A 12,890-nucleotide genomic window follows, 5' to 3' on the forward strand; every position below is an offset into this window, starting at 1 on the left:
TATTAAAAAATTATAAATTTTATTTTATGGGATTTCAAAGACAATTATTAACGCAGAATAGAAGGAAGTATATATTGAAAAAATAAAATTGAGAAGAAAACGGATGTGTCCTTGGAGTTGAAATGCCAGACATTTAAACTTAAGAGAATGGATTTCATTACATTACCATACTTCTGCAGATATTAAATGGAAATTGTGTACGTTGTATTGAAAATGTAGACATTTTCCTTCTAAAAGTTCCAAGTTTATAAGATCCAGCGACTAAAGGTCAGCACATATATCGTAATTCATGCAATAGTGTAAATTCACTATTTAATTTTATTTATTTATACAGATATTAAATGGAAATTGTGTACGTACGTGATATTGAAGATGTCGATATTTAGGGGTGGCAATTTGGGGCCGTACACGAGACACGACACGGTTACGACACGGTGTAAATGAGTTTGGGTCGACCTTAAATGGATCTAAGTCCATCCGTGTCGAACACGATTAAATAACGGGTGAACACGACACGAAAACGATAACCCATTGGGACCCAATTAGACACGAATATTAAATGGATTGTTAATTGGTAAACACGATCAAGACCCATAATGATCCAATGTATTGTGTTTGAACTTCTCTTTTGTATTAAAAATATTATGTTGGTGGCCTAATTGATTATATGGAGTATTTTTATTAATTACTTATTCTGACTAATTTGTTATTTAATTTGATTTAGAGAATTTCAATATTTTGAAGTAAACATGTCTAAGGGCCTAAATCGATTCGCGTGTTCAAATGGGTTTAGTGGTCTAAATGAGTATGTGGGTCTAAGTAGGTTCGTGGGGTTACATAGTCCATTAAGACACGATTAATAAATGGGTTTTAGTGGGTTGAGTAGGTTTGGCAAAAATATAGTGGGTCGTGTTTGAGTTTTGCTCTTAGACACGATTAATAAATGAGTCGTGTCTGGATCTGTCAAAAAATACATAAAAACGAATAAGACACGGCACGAACACGACACGTAACTCGAATTGCCACCCCTTCCATCTAAAAGTTTGTTTATAAGATCAAGCGACTAAAGTCAGCACATCGTAATTCATGCAATAGTGTAAATTCACTATCTTATTTTATTTCTTCATATACATTTGAATTTTTTTTTTAACTTATTTACAGTCGATGGAGATTGAACTCACGACCTACAATTTAGAAGTGATGTAGAATTATCACTAGATCAACCTAGATACTACATTATATATTTGAATTTTCATCCTTCGATTTAAAAAGAATAGACATCTCTTATCATAATATATGCTTAATGTTATGAATTCTTGTAAATCACGTAAAAATGTGAGTGTGAAAGAGAGTACAAAATATAAATGAATCATATGAAACTTGATGAAGAAATTTACATGAGTATAGGTCACTTTTTTTATTCTTTAAATGTATATATTATATGCGAAAGAAAATAACATTTTAGTATACCGACAAATTAATTCTATCGTCCAACAAATTAATTTTGAAAATGAACACAAGTAAAGATAAATAAAGTAGTCAAATGATTCTATCGTCCAACAATTTAATTTGCAAATGAACACAAGAAAAGATAAATAAATAGTCAAATGAAAGATTGTGAGCTTGTAACTAAGTCATCTAATCCAACACCTAATAAGCCATAGATGCCCACGAATCTAGACATTTATATATAAATAATAATTGAGGTTTATATTTCACACAGCATATAGTATACAGGTCAAATTCCGTTTCTCCCTCCCAGAAGCACAACGAAATAAATCTTAAAGTGTGCGGGTCCCACATTGTAGCTGTAAAGAGGTCGAAAAAAACAAAACAAAGCCATCATTTTCTTTTTAGCGACACAAAACCTAAAAAGAAAAGTCCAAATCGACAACCTTCCCAAAGGAAGACCACTGTCCCTCCTCGGCCGCCTTGTCGTGCCCTTGACCGTACGTACATACAACTCTCTCTCTCTCTCTCTCTATTTATATATATATATATATATCACTTGTTGTATACAGTCACTTTCCCAACTATTATATATAGTCACCAATATCAACAACACCGTGAGAGACCACGAAATACAATACCACATATTTCATATAACTCTGCTCTAGAGAAAGATAAAATAAATGGAACAATCAGAAGTATCAGTTATCATCAACACTACTGATACTGAGAAGCCAAGTAATGCCTCCGATCACCAACAAGATCCAACGGTCACGAAACAAATGTTACTCCCCATCCTAACGAAATTCCACGCTGGCTATTTCCGGATCAGCCTCTCCCTCTGCGGCCAAGCCTTGCTGTGGAAAGTCCTCGTCACCGACGCCCGAGAGAACCCCCACGCGCTCAGGAGAATATTCCGGTGGGTCCCACTGACGGCGTTCAGCTTCCTGTGGTCCCTCGCTCTGTTCGCGCTCGCCTCCCAGTCGCTGCTGTACTTGCTCCGGTGCGTCCTCCGGCCACGCGCCGTGAAAGACGAGTTCCTCCACCGCGTGGGAGTGAACTACCTCTTCGCTCCCTGGATCTCCTGGCTCCTGCTGCTTCAATCCTCGCCGTTCGTTTCTCCGGAGAGTATTTACTATCGTGTCCTCTGGTGGGTGTTCGCGGTGCCCATAGTGGTCTTGGACGTGAAGATCTACGGCCAGTGGCTAACCAAGGGGAAGAGGTTTCTGTCGGCGGTGGCGAATCCGGCGAGTCATCTTTCCGTCATCGGAAACTTGACGGCGGCGAGGGCCGCGGCGAGGATGGGGTGGCACGAGACGGCTCTGTGCATGTTCGCTCTCGGCGCGTCTCATTATTTGGTTGTCTTTGTCACTCTCTATCAGAGGCTCTCCGGGAACGAGGGGCTTCCGGCGAAGTTGAGGCCCGTGTATTTTCTTTTCGTCGGAGCTCCGGGAATGGCCAGCCTGGCGTGGTGCACGATCGCCGGAGAGTTTGACATTGCTGCTAAGATGTTGTTCTTCCTGTCCCTCTTCCTTTTCATGTCTTTGGTGAGTAAAAAAAAAAAAAAAAGAGAGTCGTGTATAATTTTTTTTATTTTTTTTTTAAGTACTAGGATCTTTAGTAAAGAAAATAGACATTAAGTATAGTATTTATTTGAACATTTCTAACTAATCGTACTAAAAAGAAAAAGATATAGGTTATATTCACATGTGTAAAACTATAATTGTCCTAGTGTTAGTTTTTTTTTTTTTTTTTTTTTTTTTTTTTTTTTTTTTTTTTTTTTAAAGAGAAGTATTTATTTGATTTAATTCTACTACATGCAGTCTACATATTGATATTTAAAGTTAGTATCCAAATTTCTTCCGAAAATCCAACTTCTTAAGGTGAAAAATGATGTCTAAACAAAATTGCTTACGTGTTCAAAGTTCAAACACATGATATATATAGCCCAAAACATGTAGGGCATGTAAAAGATTTTGTGTTACATGACGCCAGCTGAAAAAGACACTTTCATAAGCAAAAACAGCCGCAAAAATGAAAAAGTGGACTTGTTAATTTTTACTTTCGTATACGACGTAACGTAAAATGACAGATTTCTAAATTTGTGTTTTTTTTTTTGGTTGGTAATTAAGGTATCGAGGCCGGTATTGTTCACAAAGGCTATGAGAAAGTTCCACGTGGCATGGTGGGGGTACTCGTTTCCAGTGACGGTGTTGGCTTTGGCCTCCGTGGAATACGCCGAGGAAGTGAAGCTCGTGACAGCTCATGCAATGATGATCGTTTTGGCTGTGTTTTCCTTTTTGCTCTGCTTTGTGTTGATTATCGTCACTGCTTTTCACTCCAACATGTTGTTACCTGATAGTGATTCTCATCACACTAGTGCTTTTAATCACAATAATAATAGTCCTATCAATACTACTTCTAAACCTACAAGATGTGACATCACTTGATGAGCATATATATACATATAAATATTAGACCCTATATTTTTAATTTTTAATTAGCTAGGGAGATTGTTAAATAATTTATTAATAGCTTAATTAATTTTGTAATGTGTATGAAGATATCAAGATCATTATTGAGATTTTATCATTTTTGTATATATATTTTTTTTGTTATTTTTTAAGGAGACTCATCCGATGAGCAATAAATAGTAATGTACATTTGCTCATTGTTTGCTTATACTTTATACTTTGATTTGGTTTAATAATTTAAATTCAGATCAATCCCCTTATTCTATCGCGCATGTTTAGCACTCGGAATTGCAAAGGAAAAAAGCAGGATAATAAAGGGTCATACTTCAAATTAAAAAGCTGGAATCCCTGGAATATGTGTCTGAAAAGCCTCCTGATTCATATACCTGGATAGGTCACACAATTGATCAGCAAAGTTAGACTCATGTCAATTGTACTTTTCCATCCATAACAAAAAAGTACTTCCAATTGTCAATAAAAGAAAGGGCAATACTAATAACAGAAAAATCACTGCGAAGGAATACAGTGGGTAACGCTCTCCGTACGTTTTCCCTTCCCTGAAGTCAACAAATTACCGTCGATGACAACAGCCCCCTTGGGTTCCGATTAACAGTCTGTGAGCCCTCTTCGTGGGACGCCCAGCGGTCCTTGATCGTTTTCCCCTGATCTTTTCCCCTAATGGGATCCTCACGCATGTCCTCACAGAGCCCCTTTGAGGACGACGATGATGACACGGACGAAGTGGCCGCCCACACTACGTCTGTTCTCGAATCGGACCTGGCTACTATAGACCCCCCGGAAACTCGTCCGAAAACAGGATCGAATCACATCCTTCTTGGGATTATCGCAGCCAACAAATCCTTCAGCCGCACCACCGTAGCAGCGGTCTTGAATAGAACCTGGAAGACGAAGGAAAGTTGGACTATCTCCGAGCGTAAGCCTGGACTCTTCAAGTTTCAGTTCAAACGGGAATCGGACCGAGACTTTATCTTCTCCATGTGCCCATGGATAGTCAAAGGGGCCGAACTCATCCTCCAACATTGGCCTGGGAACCTCACGCTAGACGAAGTGAAATTTCAGGACTGCCCTTTTTGGATCCGTCTCTTTGGTCTCCCCCAAATAGGACCTCCGAAAGCTGCCTCCGTAAATTCGTCGGCCTTTTCGGGGAGGTCCTCATCTGCAAAGCCAATAGGGGTGGCCCTTATGCCCAATCGGTCCGTTTCAAGAGCCGAGTTTCCCTCCGAAGACCCCTGTGCGCTAGCTGGCTTCTTCGTGGATCGACCAGAACGAACCCCCGGTCTGGATCCAAGCTAAATATGAGAATATCGGCCTATTTTGTTTTCGATGTGGGCGAATCGGCCATGGCTACTCCGACTGCACTAAAAGGGTTGAAGCCCTTATCGATAAGAATGGCTTCCCGGCCGTCCCCATGTATGGCGAGTGGCTCCTTGCCACCTCCCCTATTCTTTCCTGCTTCACAAACAGTGGCCGTGAAGCACTTCGCCGGAGAGAACCTCCCACAGAGGAAACAACAGAACCGGAGGTCCCACCAGTTCGCAGCGACCGCGTGCACCACACGCGTGAAGGAAAGCAGGTCTTAGCCCAACAGTCCAAAGCCCGCGTCGCGCCTCAGAAACCCTGTGCTCCGCCGAACCACTCTAGTAGCGCAGTCGAGGTAGGAAAAGCAGGGACACAACCCCATATCCCCATTTTCCTTATCTAGGAAGCAGTCTCACCAACTCTCTCTGGAAAATCAAAAAGACTCTGCACCCACCCCCCCTCTTCCGCTCTCTTTTCTTCCCCAAACCTGCCTAGGAGTACTTCAAGGGGAAACAGCCACGTCACACTCCCCTAACCCTAGTGGGACCCCAGTTTCTCACCACCCCCTCTCCTGGGCCCGTTGGGCCTTCAGCACTCCTTCACACAAACAGCCCACCTCCCCAAGCTTGGCCCAACTCTCCTTCACAAAATTCCCAGCATCGGCCGTCCAACAACCGAAAAAAAGACAGACCCCACAAACCTATTCATCTTTGACCAAAAAACAAGCCCCTTCCCGCAAAAGACAATGTCTCCTGGTTGTCACACCCAACCCCCCTCACGAACACTCCCTTGACCACCCTTCCCAGCTCCGCCCCCTTGACCTCCCATCTCAGCCCCCGCCCCTTGACCCCATCCCATCTCAGCCCCTGCTCCACCCCTCGGCCTCCTGCGATGTCTTTACAACTCCTTCTTCGGTGTTGGTTGTTTCTTCAACTGAGGATGTGCCAACGACACCAAACACATATATATCGGTGCCCCCGTTGCCCCGGGGTGACCGAACGCAATGATCGCCATGCTTTGGAACGTCCAAGGATTAGGGAATCCTTGGAGGTGAACACCCTCGCTGATCACATAAATCAGTATAAGCCAAATTTTGTGTTTTTGTCTGAACCTAGATCCTCGAATAGATACATGGAAATTATAAGACTTAAACTCGGTTTTGGCTCCTGTTTTAGTGTGGCTAGTAAGGGTAAGAGTGGTGGATTTGCTCTCCTTTGGAAGGACGATGTGAGCCTTAGTATCGGCTCTTTCTCTAAGGCTCATATTGATGCTTTCATTCATGACAATAATGGCTACAATTGGTGCTTCACTGGTATCTACGGCAACCCAAAGGCCTCGCTGCGAAAATTTACGTGGCAACTCCTCTCCCCCCTTCACAAACTCAGCAACGATCCATGGTTATGCGGGGGGATTTCAATGAAATATTGTACAACTTCGAAAAGCAAGGAGGCGGTCGAAAGCTCCGGGGCTCATGACGGCCTTCCGAAATGCTCTTGATGATTGTAATCTTGAAGACATAGGCTTCTCCGGGGACCCTTTCACGTGGAGACGAAAAGGGAAAGACGAAGAGGAGGATACGGGGAAAGACTAGACCGTTGTGTCGCCAACAATGATTGGTCCATGCTCTTTCCTACCGCTTCCGTTCACCATCTGGACCTGTGGCCCTCCGACCACCGGCCGCTCATCCTTCGCACGGATAGAAGCGATCACTCAGCCCTTCACCGCTCCACCCCGCGTCGCTTCTTCTTCGAAAGATCTTGGTGTGAGGAGGAAGCTTGCAAGGCTATTATAGAGAAAAGTTGGGGGTCATCGCTTCATCGGGCGCTCAGGACTTGCTCTAACGCCCTCTCGGTCTGGGGAAAGGTAAAATTTCGAGCTTTGACCTCCAACATCGCCAAGCACAAACAAGCTCTTGATTTTCTCAATTCCTCCTCTACCACCGCTGACATAGAAGCGATCCGGCACGAAGAACGCGCCCTCAACACTCTCCTCGAAAAAGAGGAAGTGTATTGGAGTCAACGGAGTCGCATTACTTGGCTCCGCGAGGGCGATCGCAACACTAGTTTTTTCCATTGGAAGGCCACCCAACCCCGAAAGAAAAACAAAATCACCGGCCTCTTCGATGAACACCTCCGTTGGATCACGAACCCCTCCGACATTGAAGGTATTATTTCAACCTACTTCGTCAATATTTTCTCGCCGTCTAACCCTTCCTCGAGAAATATTGCGTGTGTTACTAATTGCGTAGATGCCGCCATCTTGAATGAGACCAACGTGTGGCTTTGCCCCCCCTACACAAGTGAGGAGATCCGTTCGGCTATCTTCGACATCCACCCACACAAGGCACCCAGAAAAGATGGCTTCCCGGGGCTATTCTTTCAAAAGTTTTGGGAGATCGTGGGCTCAAACGTCACCTCGGTCTGCCTCGACGTCCTGAGCGGAAAGAAAGAGCTTGGGCCCCTTAACGACACCGTCATCACTTTGATTCCCAAGATCAAGAAACCCACAAAGATGCAAGACTTCCGCCCCATTAGTCTTTGCAACGTCGTCTACAAAGCGATCTCCAAGTGCATTACCACGCGCCTCAAACGCACCATGTCGACTGTGATTTCCGAGAACCAAAGAGCTTTCTTAGAGGATCGTCAAATTTTTTACAATGTCATCATCGGGATCGAAGGCACCCACACCATGAAGCATGAAAGATTCGGCAACGGCAAATGCGGGGCTCTCAAACTTGACATGTCGAAAGCTTTTGACCGAGTCGAATGGAACTACCTTGAGCACGTCATGCTTCGAATCGGCTACGACCCCTCTTGTGTTGAGCTCATTATGCGATGTGTTCGTTCCGTCCAGTTCTCATTCATTCTCAATGGCAAAGTCAAAGGCAATATCATTCCGCACCGGGGGCTAAGGCAAGGTGACCCACTATCACCCTTCCTCTTCCTCTTATGCTCGGAAGGTCTCTCCGCCATGCTCCGGAAAGCCGAGGAATCCGGGGCCATTAGGGGGCTCAAGTTTGGTAACCCGAGAATCCCCGTCTCGCATCTCTTCTTTGCGGACGATAGCTTGATCTTCTTTTGGGCCTCGATCAAGGAAGGTCGGGAAGTTGTTTCTTGCCTCAATTCCTACGCTCGTGCCTCCGACCAACTCATCAACTACGACAAATCCGAGCTTTGTTTTGGGAAATCGGTGAAGCAAGATTTGGCTGAGAGAGTGGCTCGAGACATCGGAGTTCGGCTCACCGAAGGCCACGACAAATACCTTGGCCTCCCATTGGTGATTGGTCGAAGCAAAGCGGAGGTTTTCGACTTTATACGAGAAAGAGTGTGGAACAAGATCAAGGGGTGGAAGAGCATTTTTTTCTCCGCAGCCGGGAAGGAGGTCATCATCAAGGCTGTTGTGCAAGCCATCCCGAGCTACATGATGCATTGCTTCAAGCTCCCGAAAATCCTCCTCGACGGTCTCCATAAACTCACGGCTAATTTTTGGTGGGGAGGTGAAGTTGAGAGGAAAAAAATCCATTGGGGTCCTTGGGAAAAAATTTGCACCCGGAAAGAAATCGGTGGCATGGGGTTCCGGAATCTTGCGTGGGCCAACCAAGCCCTCCTCGCCAAAACCGGTTGGAGAACCCTCCGCCACCCTTTGTCTCTTGCATCGCGGGTACTCAAGCTAAGTTATTTCCCGGACACAAGCTTCCTCTATGCTTCGAACTCCCGCAACGCATCCGGTCTCTGGAGAAGTCTCCTATGGGGCAGAGAAATTATTGATAAAGGTTCTCGTTGGAGAGTCGGCAACGGCGAACTCATCGACTTTCGCCACGACCGCTGGCTGCCCCGGGCCGGAGACTTTTGCGTCCGCCGCCACTCTAACGTCATCATCGCCACGAAGGTTGCCGAACTCGCCCTCCCTAACGGGGATTTGAACATTCCTCTCCTTAGATCCTTGTTCGACGATTCTGACGTGGAAGCCATCCAAAAAATCCCCGGCGTCTCCAGCCACGTGGTCGACTCCCCTTGTTGGCACTACACGAAGGATGGCGAATACTCGATCAAGAGTGGCTATCGAATCGCATCGGAACTGCTCCCTATGGCCGAATCATCTTCTCCCCACAACACAATCCGATGGTGGCGCCTCCTTTGCCGAAACTCCACGTCCCTCCGAAGGTCCGCACTTTCACTTGGAAACTTTGCCGAAACTGGATCCCCACGATGGATAATCTTGCCTCTAGGGGTATGAAAATCGATCGCCGCTGCCCACGATGTACCATAGCCCACGAGACTGCCTTCCACACTCTCTGGTCTTGTCCGGATAGCAAAGGCATGTGGAAGCCGACGGGCTGGTGGCCGATGATCAAAGCAAGCTTCCACAACGACATTATCGGCTTCCTCTCTCACGTGAAAGACTCGCTAGACAAAAAAGACTTCGACGCCTTCATTATGCTCACCTGGGCCTCTTGGAACCGACGTAATGATGCCGTCCACAACAACTGTCATAGACCTGCGACGGACTCAGTCAACATTGCCCTCTTCCATCTCGAGGAGTTCCGAGACCACGCGACCACCGCCACCCCGCCCCAGCCCGAGCCTGCTCCACACACCCCCTCCCCCCCCCCCCCCCCACCCGCCTCCAGCGCTGGCAACCACCCCCCTCGGGCGTGGTGGCTGTCAACACCGACGCGGCGTTCACCGCGGACGGTCGCTACTGTGGCCTTAGCGGAGTATACCGGTCTTCTACAGGTCTTGCCCTCAGAGCCTTCATCTCCCGGTCTGACGCAGCCGTTGATCCCACCATTGCCGAAGCCCTTGCAGTCGAACGCAGCATCACTAGTGCCTCCCTCCTCGGCATCACTCATCTACAGGTCCAAAACCGACTGCGCCACCCTCCCGACACTTCTCCATCTTAATCAACTTCCCATCACTGATGTTGGGAGAGTCCTTGTAGATATTAGAGCTCTTGCTGCTGAGTTTTCCTTTTTCTCTGTAATTCATGTTCCCAGACTCTGCAACTTGGCTGCTCATAAGCTAGCTAAATATGCTCTTAATTTTGCTGCTGATTCCCTGTGGCATAACTCTGTACCCCCTGGAGAACCTTTTGGCAGAAATGCCTACTAATGCATAGTCCTAGTGACTACCTTTCATAAAAAAAAAAAAAAAAAAAAAAAAAAAAAAAAAAAAAAAAAAAAAAAAAAATCACTGCGAAGAACGTCTCTAACTATCTGTATTCTACCCCTCATGAGTCCATTAACGATTGAAAAGAGAGAGCCCCTTTTTAACGATATTGGGCTAGTGGGCCTTAGATCAGCTGTACAGCTGCTTTATTAAATAAAAGCGTTTTTAATCCCTTAAACACCAATTCCTAATCCTACTACTACTAGAGTCCGATCCTACTATATATACACGCGTTTTTTTTATATTAAATTTATGTAAATCCCAATACACTCTTCTTTAGCTTCAACTTCAAAACATGTTAATACTACTAAAAAAAAATAATAACCGTGATAAATATGAAATTAATTAGTTTACCTCAGTTTAGCGGCCTATTGGGCCTTAGATTCGGTCCGCCTCCAAATCGGGCTCCTAAAAAAGAAAAAGAAAAAGAATATATAGGATTTACGTGCAGAATATATACATGCCTTTTCGATATATTATAGTTATTCGAATTCCTAATCCTACTCTAATCCCGTATTAATAGCATAGCGGACGTTGATTCACTCCCCAACCTGAAATACCAAAAGCACCTGAACATTGTTCGAGTTTCCATTGTTGCAGTGAAAAAGGACTTATTCATCGGAACTTGATCTTCATGACAGCAATGGCGAGTGATGATAATGATCTCCTGCTGCGAGAGAAGGAAACCGAGTTGTTAAGCAGCCTTGACTTCTTGGACAAGTTGGAACTCGAATCACCCGTCGAGCACATCGCCTTCCTCAAAGCCATGGTCTCCTTCATTCCCCATCACCGCGTTGATGAGTACCTCCAGACCTTCAAACTGGACAAACACGCTCTCCAACGCCACATCTACGACGTCGTTTTCAAGGCTCATCCCAAGGTCTTCGCGGACTGGCAAAACTACCTCAAAGAAGTCAAAGCCGATGATGAAAAGCTTCCCGATTACCTGCGACGTGGGAGGAGGAAGTCCAAGTACTGCCTGACGCGCGCCGAGTCTGAGATGCCACGTGGCCACATCCTGAACGACGGCTTCTGCGTCCTGAAGGCACCGCACGTGGAGCCCCGAGGAATAAGCCCCGAAGAGGACACCAAGCTCACCCGCGAAGACGCTCGGTACGAGGCACACATGTCGCTGAAGCGGGCCGTCAAGGCCGTCAAGAAGCTCGTACTCCTACTTCCCTCAGCCCCAGCCTCAAAGGCGACGGAACACCTCACCCAAGCCCAGTTTGAGCTCATCAAACATAGTTTGATGGAGAAGCGGTTCACGCAGGAGACTATGGAACACCTGAGTCTCGACGGCTGGCGTGACGTGGCTCTCCGCTTGAGGATGAAGAGAAAGGAGTCAAGAATCAAGCTCTTGGAACGCGAAATTCAAGGTCGTCAACGTTGGCGTAAATTGCAACCACTTGCCGGAGAAGGGAAAGAAGACAAAACCTTGAAAGATCTCCGCTCCAGGAAGAAGAGAATGGAATCCAAGGTCGAGCTCTTGAATGATGACATTCTAATTAATCAACCACGGAAGAAACGTGTTTAATTATAAGGTTCTAATGGAAGTTTCTCGTCAAAAGCGTTAACAAAGCCTGAACAAATTTTTAGTATTATTATTTGATGTTAGTCGTGTGTGTCGTTGATTGGGTTTTGGTTTGTATATGAAAAGATGAACACTATTTTTTGTAATTAAATAATATTTCCATTTTTTTTTTCATTTTTATAAGGAAAGCAAAATATAGTGAAGTTGTAGTTGCCAAAATCTTTGGAGTTTGAATAAATCATTTAGTGTACCTATCTTAAATTCTAAGACCACCTCCAACCCAAAAACCAAATTTAGTGTAATTTTATACCAAATTTGATACAACTACAATGTTTACATTCCAACCTACAACACCAAATCCTACGCCAAAAAGAATATTCTCTTTTTATATTTTTCAATATTATTTTATATTAATTTCATATTAATCCCCTATTAATATGTTATGCCAATATTAATCTTATTAAACATTAATTTATTTCTCTATGTCAACAATATTAAATTAATTTATATTTATATTAAATATTATGTTAATATTACAATATTAAAATATAAAAATTAACTAATAAAAAAATATTATTTTGGATAACATTAATTTATCAATGTCATATTATTTACTCTCTTTTTTAATTGATAATATGTATTTTTTTTGTATAAATTATTTAAATTAGGGTCTAAATTAAAAATTAATTTTTTTTTGTTGGTGAATTTTTAATTACAAATAGTTTCACCCCAAATTTGGGGTGGACGAATAATTTCACCCCAAATTTGGTGATATACTGGGCGTGTTTGGCACAGCTTTTTTAAGCCTGTTTTTGTTGTTAGCAAAAACCAAACTGCAATATTACTGTTGTTAAAACAGTTTTTAAAAAAAAATTCAAAAGCGATTTTAAAAATTGTACATGAGTCACAAAAGCTACGAATCTTAGCTTTTAGAAAAAACGTTTTTGT

At 44.0% G+C, this 12,890-nt stretch overlaps 1 protein-coding gene across 1 annotated transcript; it reads left to right on the forward strand.

The window, feature by feature from the left end:
* The first annotated feature begins 2,025 nt into the window (after positions 1 to 2,025).
* On the forward strand, positions 2,026 to 4,016 carry LOC149407603 (S-type anion channel SLAH1-like). The gene is made up of 2 exons (XM_089626838.1): positions 2,026 to 2,996; positions 3,582 to 4,016. The coding sequence occupies exons 1-2, from the start codon at positions 2,133 to 2,135 to the stop codon at positions 3,897 to 3,899; spliced, it is 1,182 nt and encodes a 393-aa protein (XP_089482964.1). The 5' UTR covers positions 2,026 to 2,132; the 3' UTR covers positions 3,900 to 4,016.
* The last annotated feature ends 8,874 nt before the right edge of the window (positions 4,017 to 12,890 follow it).

The sequence above is a fragment of the Urtica dioica genome, chromosome 1 (assembly GCF_054948205.1).
Source record: "Urtica dioica subsp. dioica isolate 48M chromosome 1, U.dioica_male_clone48M_v1_H2, whole genome shotgun sequence".
NCBI lineage: Eukaryota > Viridiplantae > Streptophyta > Magnoliopsida > Rosales > Urticaceae > Urtica > Urtica dioica.

What these genes read in the sequence shown, in the direction of transcription:
- LOC149407603 (XM_089626838.1), top strand. Translation starts at nt 2,133, where the DNA reads ATGGAACAATCAGAAGTATCAGTTATCATCAACACTACTGATACTGAG. An exon ending in TCTTCCTTTTCATGTCTTTG is followed by an intron (nt 2,997 to 3,581) that starts GTGAGTAAAAAA and finishes TTGGTAATTAAG; the next exon opens with GTATCGAGGCCGGTATTGTT.